The sequence below is a fragment of the Chaetodon auriga genome, chromosome 8 (genome assembly GCF_051107435.1).
Source record: "Chaetodon auriga isolate fChaAug3 chromosome 8, fChaAug3.hap1, whole genome shotgun sequence".
Classification (NCBI taxonomy): Eukaryota; Metazoa; Chordata; class Actinopteri; order Chaetodontiformes; family Chaetodontidae; genus Chaetodon; species Chaetodon auriga.
In genome coordinates this window covers 10,431,105-10,445,990 of record NC_135081.1, presented here as the reverse complement: position 1 = coordinate 10,445,990, position 14,886 = coordinate 10,431,105, and the positions used below count along the sequence as shown (strand labels likewise).

General features: G+C 43.0%; 1 protein-coding gene across 1 annotated transcript in view; it reads right to left on the bottom strand.

Moving 5' to 3' along the window:
* The window catches only part of LOC143324675 (exostosin-1a-like), a 39,915-nt gene extending 25,327 nt beyond the window's left edge, over positions 1-14,588 (bottom strand). Inside the window, exon 1 of the mRNA XM_076737366.1 lies at positions 12,678-14,588. Within this exon, the coding sequence (XP_076593481.1) occupies positions 12,678-13,630 (953 nt within the window). The 5' untranslated portion in view covers positions 13,631-14,588. The remainder of the gene's footprint in view (positions 1-12,677) is intronic.
* Positions 14,589-14,886: the final 298 nt, after the last annotated feature.

Genomic DNA, 14,886 nt, shown 5'->3' with positions numbered 1-14,886 from the left:
TCAACTGTTTTAAGTGCTTTTCTCCCCTCCGTCTACACACTGTAACCCGTTCCTTCCATTCTTTTACCAAGCTGCCAAAAGTATCTGGAGGAGTTTTTAGACACTCTGACAACAAAACCCACTCAGATCCAATGCAATTATTGCTTTTAGGTGAGATAACCCACCAGATGTACAGAAAAATGCTGGTGCACACATCATCGCTGGCCTCTCAATGTTACACCGAAGGTTCAGCTGATCTCAAGAGAGGAATTAGACTGCACAACGGTACTTTCTGAGGCAGCTGAATTCCTCTGTATCCACACTGACACACTGGCCCAGAACAAAGGTTTACCATCTGTTAATGAATTCCACAGCCAGCAGTGCTTGCTGCTGCGGGCAGGTAATTAGTTTGAACAGCGGGAAAGATCAAAGACAACACTTCCTGTCGTGCCCTCTGGCTGTGACCTCACAAGCGGAAGTTGCACATTTCACTGAGTGACTGAAGCAAAGAAACTGTATGAAGCTTAGCCAACAGGCAGTCAGAGTCACAGCAACTTATCCGTTTGATAAAACAGAAAGTTGTTCACAAACAAAGCAAATGCGTAGAGTCTCTGTCAATATTTACTTGTTTGCCACCAGTTCCACATTTTTCCTCATTCTGTTCCTTTTCTTCTTGAAATAATTTGACACTGCGGCAAAGAACAGGATGAATAAGGCCACCATTTCACAGAAGAGTTCAGACTGTCACATACCCAGGGTTATCGTCATATCTGCTGATCTTCCCGTCCTCTCATAGTGCCAGTTGAAGCCCTTATCTGACAAAAAGGAGTCCAAAGAGGACAGCGAGAGATAGCATATCTGTGCGTGTGTGCGCGCGTGTGTTTGTGTGCCAGTTTTATCTGATGATCCAAGTCGCTACTCGGCCAAGCCCTGCAACATGGTGGCTGGTAATTTTTCAATGCTGCCAAGTGTGGTTACATTGACAAAGCACAACATGGTCCCACACGGTGATGATGATACATTGCCAAAGTGCTTCTGAGAAGATACAAGGACAATCACACTCATATGGCCCAACTCTTCAGGATAAGTCAGTCAGTTCCTCTCTCCAAATCTCCAAAACAGAAATACTAAGGCAATTTATTATTGTACTGTAATCCTCCTCCTCCTCCATTCCAACAACAATAAATTAAATATTAAAAATATATTTTGTAGCACAGAGTCAAGAGTCACAGAGATTTAGAGACTATGTCTGTGGGCTTGGCAGGTCTACCCTCTGCACTGACTGGAGGATTAAAAGCCCATAGGATTTGGCTGGTCGTGGTTTAGAGTGCTGCTTAATTCTGCATGTAGCTCTCACAACATATTTCATTGTACATGAGGGATAATTGAGAAAGCCCCTGTCATGCTGAGCAAGCAACTTATCTGAGTGTTTGAAAGGACTGTAAATGTGCCTCGTGAGACACGCAAACAGTCGCTTGCTGAATGATACGTCAGTTCCATCTCTGTCCCTGGATGCTCCACCAGATTACTTTGGTCGAGAAACCTATCAAGTACTAAATCTACTTTGTTATTTCTTAGCTTCTTTATCGCATCCAATGTCACGAAAGGCATGTTCAGATTTGGCCCAACTTTTTTCATGCACAACCATCAACCAGTCACATTATTCAACTCAGCCGATGGCACCAGAGAAAAACATACCTTAGACCAAAGATTTAGGGTGGACCAGAGAGCTCTTTTCCACACCTTAGCACAACAGCAGCTTTGTATCAGAGGATTTTATGGGATGTTATCGTGTAGTCAGCAAATGTACCAAAAAAAAGCTGCCTGCTGTCAGGACAATCCTCTCCAATCAGGTAAAGTGCCAAAAATCCATAAAAATGGATTTAGATCAATTCTCTGTTACTACCCTTCATGAAGGTCATCTCCATCACCATAAAGCGCTGCTTGTGTTTCATTACCATTGATGTTTCACTTTTTCCAGACCCTAACCTTCTCTGATCCAAGTTTACTTGGCTGCACCCCCCACTTTCTGCCATGCTGCTTCATCCAGTCCAATTTAATCATATCTGTCAAGAAGCAAGGAAATGATATGTGCCTCCACGTGATGACAGAAAAGCTCTTCCTGGAATGGACCCCACTCTGTGCCTGGCACGTTGACATCCCTTTCCTTATTCCACTCTCCCAGCATTCCATATGGAATACATCACCTGCACATGGCTGCCAAGGACAAGACATATATCATCTTGTGGGTTCAACCTGAAGTTGAATCAGAGAGAGTGCAGGAAAGCACTACAACCACGAAAGCACCTGCTCAAGTTCACAAGACTAAAATGACTATCAATAATGCCACAAGTTGCCAGATTTCAACCCTTCTTAAATTAGGCTGCACCAGGTCTCTCTAAGTCACTGACATAGAGCTGAAGTCAAGGTAATGTAGAGCTAGCTACTTCACAGGCACTGGTTGTAATTAATGAGTGCTGAGACATGAACACTGATGGCAATACCCGGTGTTCACCCTCAACCTCCCTCTCCATGAATCCTGGCAGTGAAAAATGAGATGGCCATCAATTGAGAGGTGAGCAGACTGAATTCTGTTCCCTTTTGGCAGTTTCCAGGATTAACTACAAAACTCAAAATTCACCTACCAATGAATGAGTCCTTATCTCAACAAAAGACTCCTCTTTGAGATCCCAGGAAGAAAACAAAAATACTCAATGAGACTTAATGCAACATCTGGCCAACAACAACACACCAAAGTGAAGCCTCTTGTGTCTAACAGACAAGATTAGTGACTCTCTGACAGCTCCAGAGTTACCTTTTGTAGTCTGGGTAGGGGGCTGTCAAGCTAATTGATGATCACTCTCAGGATAGACCGGGCCTGTTCCACTAGTGAGTAACATTAGATGTGCATATTTTCTGAATACGTCAATATTCTGTGAGCTGCATGGGAAGCTTTGGTGGGCCAAATGTGGCCTGCAGGTCGCCAGCTGATGACCACTTCGCGACATGGAGCATACACACGCATAAGCAGATTTAGACAGTATGCTTGCATACACACACATTGCACACATTCATACAATTCAAGTTAGCAGTGATTATTCTTTAAAAGCAATAACAGTTTGTCATTCAGTAGACTGGGTGCTTAAAAACAGATCATCTTTACAGGTGGTTCATATGGCATTCATTCATCCATAGCATCTCTTCTTTACTAAGAGTACAGTAGAAAGTGACAGGTGGTCAAGGCAACGACATTCTGCACAGGACATTAGCTTGACTCAAAGCAATGATGTTGTGAGTAAATAGGATGAGCTTTAGCTCAATAGGTCAGCCCACATGCCTTCTGTCTTCATCTGAAGTCAGAGGCAGTTTAGCCATTTTTGAACGACATGAGGGAGTTGTAAAGAATAACAATGCGGGCCATATAATAGCCTGGATGCTCGGTTATCCACTTCCTGCATTTGTTTCCATAGCTATCACTTACTATGAGCCTTTAAAATATGAGCAGCTTGTAATCCCCAGGCTCTACAGGAAACTGTACATCATCCATCTAGTTCAGCTCTTCACCCCCTTAACACAAGGCTACGGGCCATTAGACCTATAGGCTTAATAAATCCCCTCTTACACGGTATTCATCAGCCAGAAGATCTGGTTGATTTATTTCATGTACTTTGAAACAGAAAGTGTACAGAAGCTTTTTTTAAATTTATGAATTTGCTACAGTATAAAAATCTTTGAAACATCCAACTGTCACATATAACTACTTAAAACTCAACAAGAGGAAATATATAATAAAGTTTGCAGAGGTAAAGATGAAAGTAGATAGAGCTTGGTGAGTCATACTGACATACATTTCCTGTTCCATTGTCTGTCATCATTAGGAAAGATAATCACCAGCAGACAAAGATATGAAACTTGTTCCCAATCACAGCATTCAGAAGAGCTCATCTCAACTCATTGTTGTCAGTGGCTGATTGTGCCAGCATTTTCCTCTGTGGGATTCAACCTGTTTATAGCCTTAGAGACAAGATGGGGACGCAAACAGCCAGTAGAAAAAATGTCAGATTATGTGGGATTTCTACAACAATCAGGTGTGAAATTAGCAACACAAATTAAACTGACAATACAATGTATCGGAGATACATTGCAAAATGCTCTTGGTGTGATAGGCTACAATACATGCCTATGTATAGCTCATCTTCTCTATTGTTCAGATTGAATATAAGAGAAAACATGAAACTAATAAGGTACAGGTGGAACTGAGAAGCAGCAAGCACCAATCGAGAAACCAAGACCAAGCTGAGAGATTAATGCAATTTCAGGGAACAGGAAACTGCATGAGGGACTCGGGTTTACTCAGCAAAAAAAAGCTGCTGCTCGACCTCTTCGTTGTACCTTAAGCCCTCTCCTTTGCTCCAAGACCTGCACTTTCACTTTCATACACATACTGGCCCAGCAAAACACCTCTGAAACAGCATTAAAAACACTGACCATTCCAAAATTTTTGTGTGGTCATGTAAATGTCATGTGTAGGCCTTCATCGATGAAGAGCAAACATATAATTTGTGTGGAGCGGTTTTGTGGTCTACCAGCCTCCTTCGCTGCTGCTGTATCATTCAGCTCTTTCCAGCAGGGCCAACTGTCGACGGTTTACTGGCAGAGCTGAGTTACAAAGGGTGGCAACCGGAGGAGTCTTCCAGAAAAGGGGATCTTTTCATAAACTGAAGTCCCAGCGTTAACCAAGACATCACAATGTTGCAATAAGTCAACCTGAACCACTGCATTGTAGAAATACAGACAGCAGGCTGGACAGGGTAAACTGTGAACAGTATAGTGGTCTATCAGCCTCCCTAAATGAATAATATATTATAAAACAAGCAGATGGAAAATACACATGATAAAAAAGTGAAGATCACAACCATAAAACCAAGCAACCACTATTTTTCAATCTAGCCAGGGGCAGCTATGACACACCAAACTACTGTAAGCGTCAGTTGTTAGGTATCTGTGGCCAAAAATGGCCTGTAGTTTCTGCGATGTGAGTAAAATGAATCAGCAGCAGAGGCATCCTCCAAAAGAGCGCTCTGGCTAGCATTTCAGCTTTTACTGAATCACACATTTCACCGCTTTATGTTTTTCCTTCACCTTCTCTTGTCTTCCTTACCTAAAGCAGGCACAGCAGGTGATCATCTGACCACTGGCTTTCATATTTGTGTGTGTTCAAGTGTAACTTTTGCTTAAAAGACACAATTTTAGCCTATGTGCATAGCATCTGTGGCTCTACCTGAGATACCTGGAATTGATGTCTACCTTCCCCAAAATGTAACTACACACCAAGTGTATGAAGAACTATGATTGCCATGAACATGTTTCTGATGCTGGTAAAGATTATTAACACTGGAGACAACATGGAGCAACTTCATGAGGCGTATTAATCGTCTCTTTTTAAGTAATGCTTAGCAAATTATTTTGTGATCTTACAACACCATAGTGCCATGCAGCTTTCCGACCATTTCCATGTGTTTGGCTAGAAGTATTCTAAACAAAAAAGGACAGCAAGTCAGAAGTTAGGCTACAAAATAAACAGTATAGCCCTGAAGAGGCACATCAGGAGCCTGTTTAAAGAAAAAAGATCTAACTGCTGGTCAAATGTCCAGAAATAGCAGACAACTGTGAGAAAAGGCATTTAAAGTTAATGTGCAGGAACTCAGAGATCGACCATCCTCCCCCAACGATTATCGTTTTCCCCAAGCCCTATAAAGCTTGCATCAAGTTGGCTAGCATCCCTCTGCCAGGGGCTTTGGCCAATACTGAGGATTAAAACCCTGCAAGTCTATAAATACACCTAGCAGACCAACGTCAGCACCCAGCCAGCTATTGCACTCACCTCTCGCTGCTGGATGGCTGGCATGTGTTTTTCCTCTTTTCTGCTTCTCTCTTGCTTTTACTTTCTCCCTCAGTTTCTCAGACTCTTGCTGCTCTCTCTTTGTGTTCCCATTTTTCCCTCCAACTCACTCTCTCAGTTTGTCTCCCACTCCTCTGTGTCTCTCCCCTCATCTCTCACTCTATCCCTCTCGTACTCTCTCGCTTGGCAGGGCCTCTTAATTGGAAACAAGCTGTGAGAGGGCTTTCAGTTTGAGGTTAAAATTGCATCTGACCTGCCTCCTGCTGTATCTTTTCTTCTCTCCTTTGGCTGTATTACAGGCTTGTACACAGTGGCTCAGTGCAGATGTCTGAAGGACAGAGTGTGGTGAAGAGTGAAGCAAAAAGTTGACTCTACCCGCTGGCTGGAAATAGCAGGGACATGACAGGTAAACAAGCAAAATGGAGACAGACTGTAGCCAACTTGCCAAACACAAATATGTGTTATATAACTTGACATTTTCTGTCTTTGAACAACATGCACCATCAATCCAGACATTTAAAGTAGGACATGTAATTATGAACATGGAGGTAGCTTAGAGACACTAACACATCATACCTGATACAACCTTTTACAAGGCCAAATGTGGCACCTTTTTATAATGCAAGAATTCAGTAATATCACTTGACTCAATCGTTCCCACATATGTAATGTACAGATATAAAACAATTAGCAAATGTAGACCAATCCTAAAAAAACATCCTTTACCCAGACCAAAGGTACCTGGCAAAGTGCCAATTCCTATCACCACTAATGCCAGGATCAGATTACACGAATCTAGCCTGACTTTGACTATTTTGTTATGTATGATGTATTACCAGCATCGTGCTGATCGAGAACGACAATTTGGCGTCGACATCCGAGTGGTGCTAAATGACCTGCTGTGCAGCATCTGGGACGCCCCATGACACCCAGACGAAAAGACTAGCATGTCAAAAAAAAATTTGTCTCGACACGCCTATTTTGACATCTCCCACAACATGTTCCTGAGTGTTGACCAATCAGGTGCTCTCTCCAGAGCAGAGCAATAGCAAAGAAGAGGGGGGATGCTGAAGTTGCTGCTGTCAGGTGGGACAACAAAAGAGAGGAAAAGTTTGTTGAGCTGTGGCAACAGAACCCCTGCCTATCTGATGTTTCCTCAGAGGAGGTGGACCGAGTCAAAAAGACAAATGTTGGTGAGAAATAGCGGAAGCACTTCATCAACCAGGTGAGTAGCTGCCTATGCTGTCACAACATAATCCCTGGTGGAAACCGCGGGAATATGCTGATCATTACTATTTCCAGATCTAACATTAAAGTAGCCTGTTTGGTGCGGCCAAGTCAAAGACACAGTAGCCTGATCCTGGCATAAGAGAACGTAAATGAGTCACAAGCAAACAAAAGTAACACAAGAGGCAGATTGTTTTGCTTACTTTAGTTTTAGCATGTTATCTGAGCTGTTAGAAGACTGAAATTCCAATATGGGAAAATAGAGTTTATAAATACTATGCACTAGCAAAAATCCATTAAAACTGTAACCAAAACAATCCAACAGTGTACCATGCAAAGCAGCATCCAGATGTAACCGGATGTTTCCTTCAAACAGGCCTGACATGTACAGTACACAGAACATCAAATACATTTCTACATTCCAAGACAACATCTGGAGAATAAAGTCTGAACTATTAAACAAAAATGACACGGCCATTACATGGTAATTATGGTGAGAGGCTGCATTCAGTCTGTCACAACTTCCTTGTTGTCAGTGGGAGAGGATAAGAGGGATTTGTTGCACAAAGGGCCATAGCCAGGCACAGAAACTATTACTTCCACTCAGTTAGACCACAGACTGTACTGTCTGACCCATAGCGCTACAGGACAGTGCAACTCACTCATTATTATACACGTCAACCTGCATAGAGAACTCAGTACTCCCCACAGATTGTGAAAATTGCCATTTGAGCAAAATCTGAAGTTCTGTGATCTCTGCTTTATGTCAGTGTGATAATGGTGTGTGAAATGAGCATAAATGTAACACACCTCTAGCTGTTCAAATATCTGACTTGTTTTCCAAATTGGCTAATGTCTAACAGCTGCTTAATCCAGGGAGATATTTTAAGAGCTCAGCTGATTTAATATTTTCCAAGTTTGCGCTATACTAAAACCAGCTTATTCCTCCTAGTGTAGGTTTGTGCTATACATATTGACAATTGAAGGGATGATCGATGATTGATTTTTTTCCCTATGCGATATTAAAGCCATTTTGACTTACTATCAGAACTAAGATTGTATAAATATAATCTGTAGAATCTGCACCCTACTGTGCATTTAGAGACGTTTCTGGTGGAGTGGTATGTCCACTCGTTGAGCCCTGTGGATCAGCATGAGTGACGAGTGTATTTAAATCTTTAATTACAAACTAGTTTGCCGCCTCTTCTCCGTGGATGTGAAACCCCGCATCTCTGCTCTCCATATGCCCACTCACCAAAACTTGAGATTGTGATAATAATGTTAAAATAAACATGATGCTGTTATACTGTTGCACCAAACACAGACACACAGACTTCTACATAGCTTACAGAAAGGCTGCCTAATATCCAATGACTCAACTCTGGCATCTGGGCAAAACCCCATTACATCCCCTAACACAAGATGTCACGTTTTTCTTGGACACCAGGTTTGGGCAGTATAACGGTACATACTGTGTAACAGTGGAAATGTGCACACTGGTAGAGATACCATTTTCCACAGCAGGGCGATCAATTAAACCATATTTACACACCGGCATTCACAGTGCATGTACCGCCACCCTCTACACAGCAAGCGAGTGGGTGTGTTGATGAAATTGCACAGAATGTAGCTGTTTGCTACTCTTTTCTGCTTGCCCGTACATAGTTTTACACTCTTTCGGTCACCTCGCGGATATGTCCAAATACATGTAGCATCGATATCAATGCAAAAACAGTTATCATTACGGATGAGTCCTCCTCCTCCTCCTGGACGCTCTACCCAGATGCCACCTCTTGCCTAAACCAAATGGAGTATTTCCAGTAAGCGAGAGCACATTTGACACAGACAAATGTGCTACACGTGTGAAAGAGCAACTCTGGGCAAATTCCAGACCATCAAATGTGATGGATTACACAACAATTACTATAGCACGATATATACTGCTACTGTATTTTTGGTCATATCACCCATCCCTATTTGACACTAAGACGAAGTCGTCCATGCTGTGATGTAACTCCCCCAACCCCCACCTTCTCCAGCCGCAGCACAGCGATTGGATCGCCTATCAGTGATCTCAGATAACTTCAATGGGATGACATGAAGATAGAAACGATAGCCAAACCCTTAGTTAGTGTGTCGTTTGGAAAGTTGAAAGTTGATCCAAAAACATATATTGGTCTCCTTAACAAATGGCTTACGTGACTACTGTCCCACCCACATCTTTGGCCCCATTGAGTCTCACCCACTTGTAACCCCTGCACAGCTGGGTGCCAGACCAGGGACACTGAGCAGGTCTGGGTATGATTACTGACTGAAAATAATTCAGCTCTTGGGGACTAATGAATCAGCCTGGTCAGACACAATGTTAACCATTAACCATTACCAACCAACCCCACCCAACCTACTCTCCAAACAGACTAAAAACACATCTTATTGTGATGACAGGGTTTTCAGGGACCACTGTACTGCTGATCAGAGCTAAGAAAGCTACTAATAAATAAAGCCCAATACAGCAACAGAGGCAGGAAAATTGTTGTTTTTTTAAAAAGCTGCTCACAATATACAGAGATCAGGACGAAGCGCACCCATCCCACAGTGTCAAACACCTTCTAGTAGATTATTAACACTGATTACACTTTATTATGAAAAAAGTAATCTGAAGGGAAACAATATGATTAATAATTCATGTATAATTGGCATCAGCACTGCACAGCAATCTTGGCTGGTGATGTATGATACAATACAATACTGAATTCAATGCAAAAGCTCATGTTGTTTGACAGAATTCATTCACAATCTTTAAACACAAGTATGAAACCAAAGTCTGGGGTAGGCAGAATGTGAGAGAGAGCTAATATTGAATGCACACATTAACAAGACAGTAACTAGCCGAATAACCTCGAGCTGTGTTCTGTAAAATCACTGTTCACTGCAAGATATTTTCTGCCAGATCCGGTCCAAACAAACTTCTCATAAAAAATGCATAACTGTCTCAGAGATGCACTTTTCACTTTGCCTCCTCTGTACATAATAAACCACGGAAAATTAGTCAGTTATGAAAACTTTGGAATCCAATTTCATGCGTTGTAGTGAATGAGTATCCACTCAAAACAGCAAAACCACAGTTTACTACACAAGGTTTTATTCTTTCTGCCAATGCAACCATATTTGTCTATGACTGACTGGATTGTGGAAAGTCCAAAGACATGACATTCAACAGCCATTGCTACTGCCCTTGGCTGAGCTGTGATTAGATCCAACAGATCAGAAATCAACACTATTGACACTTCACACTGTAAACCTGCAGAAATCTGAGTTTGGAATTGTGATCTGAAAAAGACAGAAGCTGTGCTCTCCTTTATGCAAACAGTGATCCATATTATACCATATGCTCCTCACCATTTAAGTGTAAGAACTCTTTGTAACATATTCATTTTAAGTGACATACAGACTGTCAGGGCTCCACCAGTACAAGGAGAAGGTACAGTCAGGATCAGTAAAGTAATTTTACTTAATTTAACATGAATTCTGCAGTGGACTAGAGATAAAGCCACAGCCTGTTGACTGATACTGATGTGGCTTACTGAGTATGTACTGACTGAGAATTACTGAACATACTGTAGCCATTCAATGAAGCTGAGCTGGCGAGGGCTAGAGAGATACCCAAAGCCTGTTTCTCCCCCAATGCTACTTAATGACAGGAGGATTAATTTTTCCTTTGGGTTATGGCTCTGATGCCACCCATCTCACTGTGTGAAATCACTCCCCGGCAGCGCTTGGTAGCAAGCAGTGAGCTGGCAGAAAGGGGGAGAGAGAGAGAGGGAGAGGGAGAGAGCAGATAGCTCACGTCTTACGGGTGATATGGAGAATGTTTTTCTGCTGAGCCAACGAATGAACCTCATAAGCTGATACTTACCTACAAAAGCAGACACAAACATGAGAATCCTCTGAGGATCAATGCTAAGAAAACACATAAGACATCATGATATGAAAACACATCAGAACCAGTTAATGATTAGACGACAGAAAGAAAACAACTTAACTCATTCTCACTGTCGTACATGTTGCAGCCCAGATTCACAGCAGACCCCTTAACATGCTATGAAATTGTCCATTATCTAAACTAAACAACTGACAACAACAAGGTAAAGAGTTGACATGGGGGTCAATCACAGCAGGCCCCAAACAACGTAGGGGTCACACAGGACACGGGTTGGGGCCAGGGCATTCCTGGCTGATGCAGTTGGGTTTGTCTGGGAAATGACTGAGCAAACAGGGGCCAGAGTGGCTTCCCCTTACTGGCACCAGCGCTTTGTCCCCACTAATCCACTCCAAAGAGCCACAGTCAAACACCCAGCGCCATACAGTCACCAGTAACAACACAGCACAGTCTGGGGGGACACGAAATGAATCCCACTGGCCAAAGCAGGGAGACAGACGCCAGTTTGCTCATCAGATTTGGGCACAGAAAACAGTATGGCTTAACTGTAGGACTTGGTGATGATCACAACTTTCTGAGGTGCAATGTTGTCTTCTGCAGGGACAGAGACTTGTTACAGAGACAACATTAATGAGTATTATATAACTTTTCAGCTGGTCAGACTTGTCACAAATTTGCCCATTTACTTGCACATGAAATTGTTATTTGTGTGCATCATGAGAACTGGTAGCTGAATGTGTCCATTCCTGTATTGTATTGACAATTTCTGTCAGTGAGTATCAGCACTCATAGTACACTGACAGGCAGAAAGGTGGAAGTGTTGAGAGCTAGAGAAGCAGGTTTATCCACCGCTGAATAGTAGGCTGTATGGACAGATGGGGATATCAACTGAATTGTGGCTGACATTAAAGCAAATCTACTTATCTGTGCCTCGTGACGTGTAATTTGGTAAATAAAGTCATATGATAGGAAGACTACTTAAAAGCGGCAAATCACTGTTGGCCACAAAAGCATTTCTGTTGCTGTTGAGTAGATCAGATGCACAAAATAAATGCAAATCAAATCAGGAAAAAAGTGGGATCTATACAGCTCTCAGACCATGCTGCATTTAGAAATAGTCTAATCAAACTGCCTAATTTCTGGGAAGTATAATGACAAATTATGTGCATGACATCCTGTAGTTACAAACACAATCAGGGTGACAACAATACATGATCAGAAAAAGGAAAAAATATTAACCAGTGTAATGAACAGGTGTTGTGGGATCATGGACCTGATCAGATCCCTGCCAATTTAATACACCATGACATGAGTTAACCCCCCGCCCCACATCCCACTGTTACACAGAGCCCATCTTGAAAATCTAAGGAAAAATTCAACAAGGAAGCTGGTGTTCTGTCAAAACGTTCATGACATTTAACACAAACCTTGTCATTGTCAGAGGTGGACAGAGTGGCTAATAGTGGGAGCTGAAGCAGGAAAACATAATGTAAAACCACCATAATGACAAAACATGAAGTCAAGACAGAGTGGGAGAGAAAAACAGACCCATACAATAACTATTTGTTCTCAACTGAAAAGGATTGAGACACTCTCTTGTTGTAAAATTAACAACTGGAAACTACTTACTTGTCGTACTCTGAGTTGTCTCTGTCACAGCGTGCATCCTTGTGCTTCTGCCAGTCCTTCCCATGTTTACAGGTGGTGAGGAGGACCACATCCTCCGAGTTGTGAACATGATATAAAGCATTCCTAGTGTCTGAACCTATTCCAGTTAGGTACCTTTTCCCCTTAAAAACAAGCATGTACTTCCTATATGGGGGAATGGTGTTATGTTTCAGGTAGCCCCTTTCCCCTCCTGTCCTTGGGTGGTCTTTGGAAAAAAGAGGGATAGAAACGTCAAAGTTTGGCCTAAAGTTCTCTGTGCTGATGCTGGCCTTGGCCAACATGGCAAGGCCAATGTCAAATCCAAGGTCTTCTGTGTAGTCTGGCCAGGTGCCAGAGTATAAGTTGAAGATGATGTGGTTTTTGCCTCCATTCCACAGAGGAAGGCTCTGGATTTTTGCTTTCAAATTGTGCACATATTGAGGTGAAAGCTGGTCCCGGTCAAGAGTGTCCAAACTCAGGACAAACAGACATGCCTGTCCTGGGTCAGGTGTGTAGAACCTGGATCCTTCAATAGAGGACAAAATATTCTGATAACTCTCTGACATCTTCTCCCCTTTCTGCTGGGGGTAGATGTAAACTTTAAATCCATTCCTCTCACACAGGGAGTAATCAAAGCAGGAATTCATTCTGCAGCGTTTTCCAGTGTAAACGCCTGAGTTGGCGTCCCTCTTCTGTCTAGGAGATATGTGTTCATTGTGATCATCGCTCCGGTCTTGCTCCCAGGAGCTGAAAGGCTGCAGGGACCCCGGGAAGCGACGCCACCGCGCCCCGGGATGATAGCCGGTGAGGCTGCGGTCATCACGCCGGCTGGGACCCCGTTTGGATAGCGGGACTTGTATCCCCCCAAAACAAAACAACAGAATGAGACACGCGCCGGCGGAGAAGAGGGTTAAGTACCGTTTTTTGGCCTGCATGTGTCCTACGATCTGGGATAAGATGTCTGGTGATAAATCCAAGAAGTCCCCAAGTTCTGGTCTCACCACCTCCTGCGGGATTGTTCCGCCATCTTCCCCCGGGCTGCAAGGGTTGTGCGCTCACGTCTCCCACCTTCTGCTTCAGATGCCTTTCACAAGTCCGGGAACTGATCCAAAGCATGTGGGCGATTTATAATGTTCATCCACCTCGTCTCCTCTTCAATAGTTGTATCGAGTAACTGACATCAGTTTCTGCAATACGACAGAGACCCGATCCACCTGAAAACTGGGGTCTAACGTTAACGTTAAAGTGGCACCCCACTTTCCTTTGTACATTACATTTACTTTGCTCTTTTACCACAGACAGCAGTTAAACTAAGATCAAGCGGTAACGAATAACACTACTGCACACAATTAGTACAAACTTGAGAATCGTTAATACAGCAGTGAGTGCAAGACTTGTTGCCTAGACAGTTAACTATTGTCCCTACTGGAAATTAGCAACCAAGCGGGCACTGGAGCCCTAAACATTCAACATACCCAGTCTGAGATGTTTCCACAATTGTCTGACTTAACGTAACGAAAGATAAAAGTACTGTTTGCTAAATCTACACAGCTAATTCATCCGTCCGATTTAGCTAGCTAGCATGCTAACAAACTGGCTAGTTTCTGAAAACATTCTCAGCTAGCTTGTTAGCTAAGCGGTTGCATCAAAGTAACGTTAGCTTTAAAGCTGGTTGGAAGTAAGGACAGCCAGGCAGTCCCTCTTCTCCTCATAAGAAACATGTCTCTTCATTCGCAAAACTTGTCCTTTCGCTCTTCCCACAAAACCGACAGGGTAATTTCTCCGAAAATTTCTTGAGTCGTATGGAATGTTCAGTGGCTCACACAGACAAACACAAGAAGTGCAGGAGATACTGCAAACCAAGCAGAGCAGCACGGCAAGTCCCACCACAACGCCTGCTGATGATGATGTGACGTCGGTCCACGGCGCACGGTGCGTTCCCATTGGCTGGCGTCATACCTAAGATGGGCGGGGTTTCCAGCGCACCCATTCACATCCAGGGAGAAGAAGACTGAGCACGGAAGGAGGGTACAACAGTTACTGCACTGATTTACCACAGAAATCTACGAGCGCATGTTTCTGGTTTGCCAGTTTAACCATATCAGGCAATATAAGACATTGTGAAGTGCTCGTGAATACATGTTTTTTGTTTGTTTGTTTGTTTTTTGGCAGTCCATAGTTAAGTGGGAAA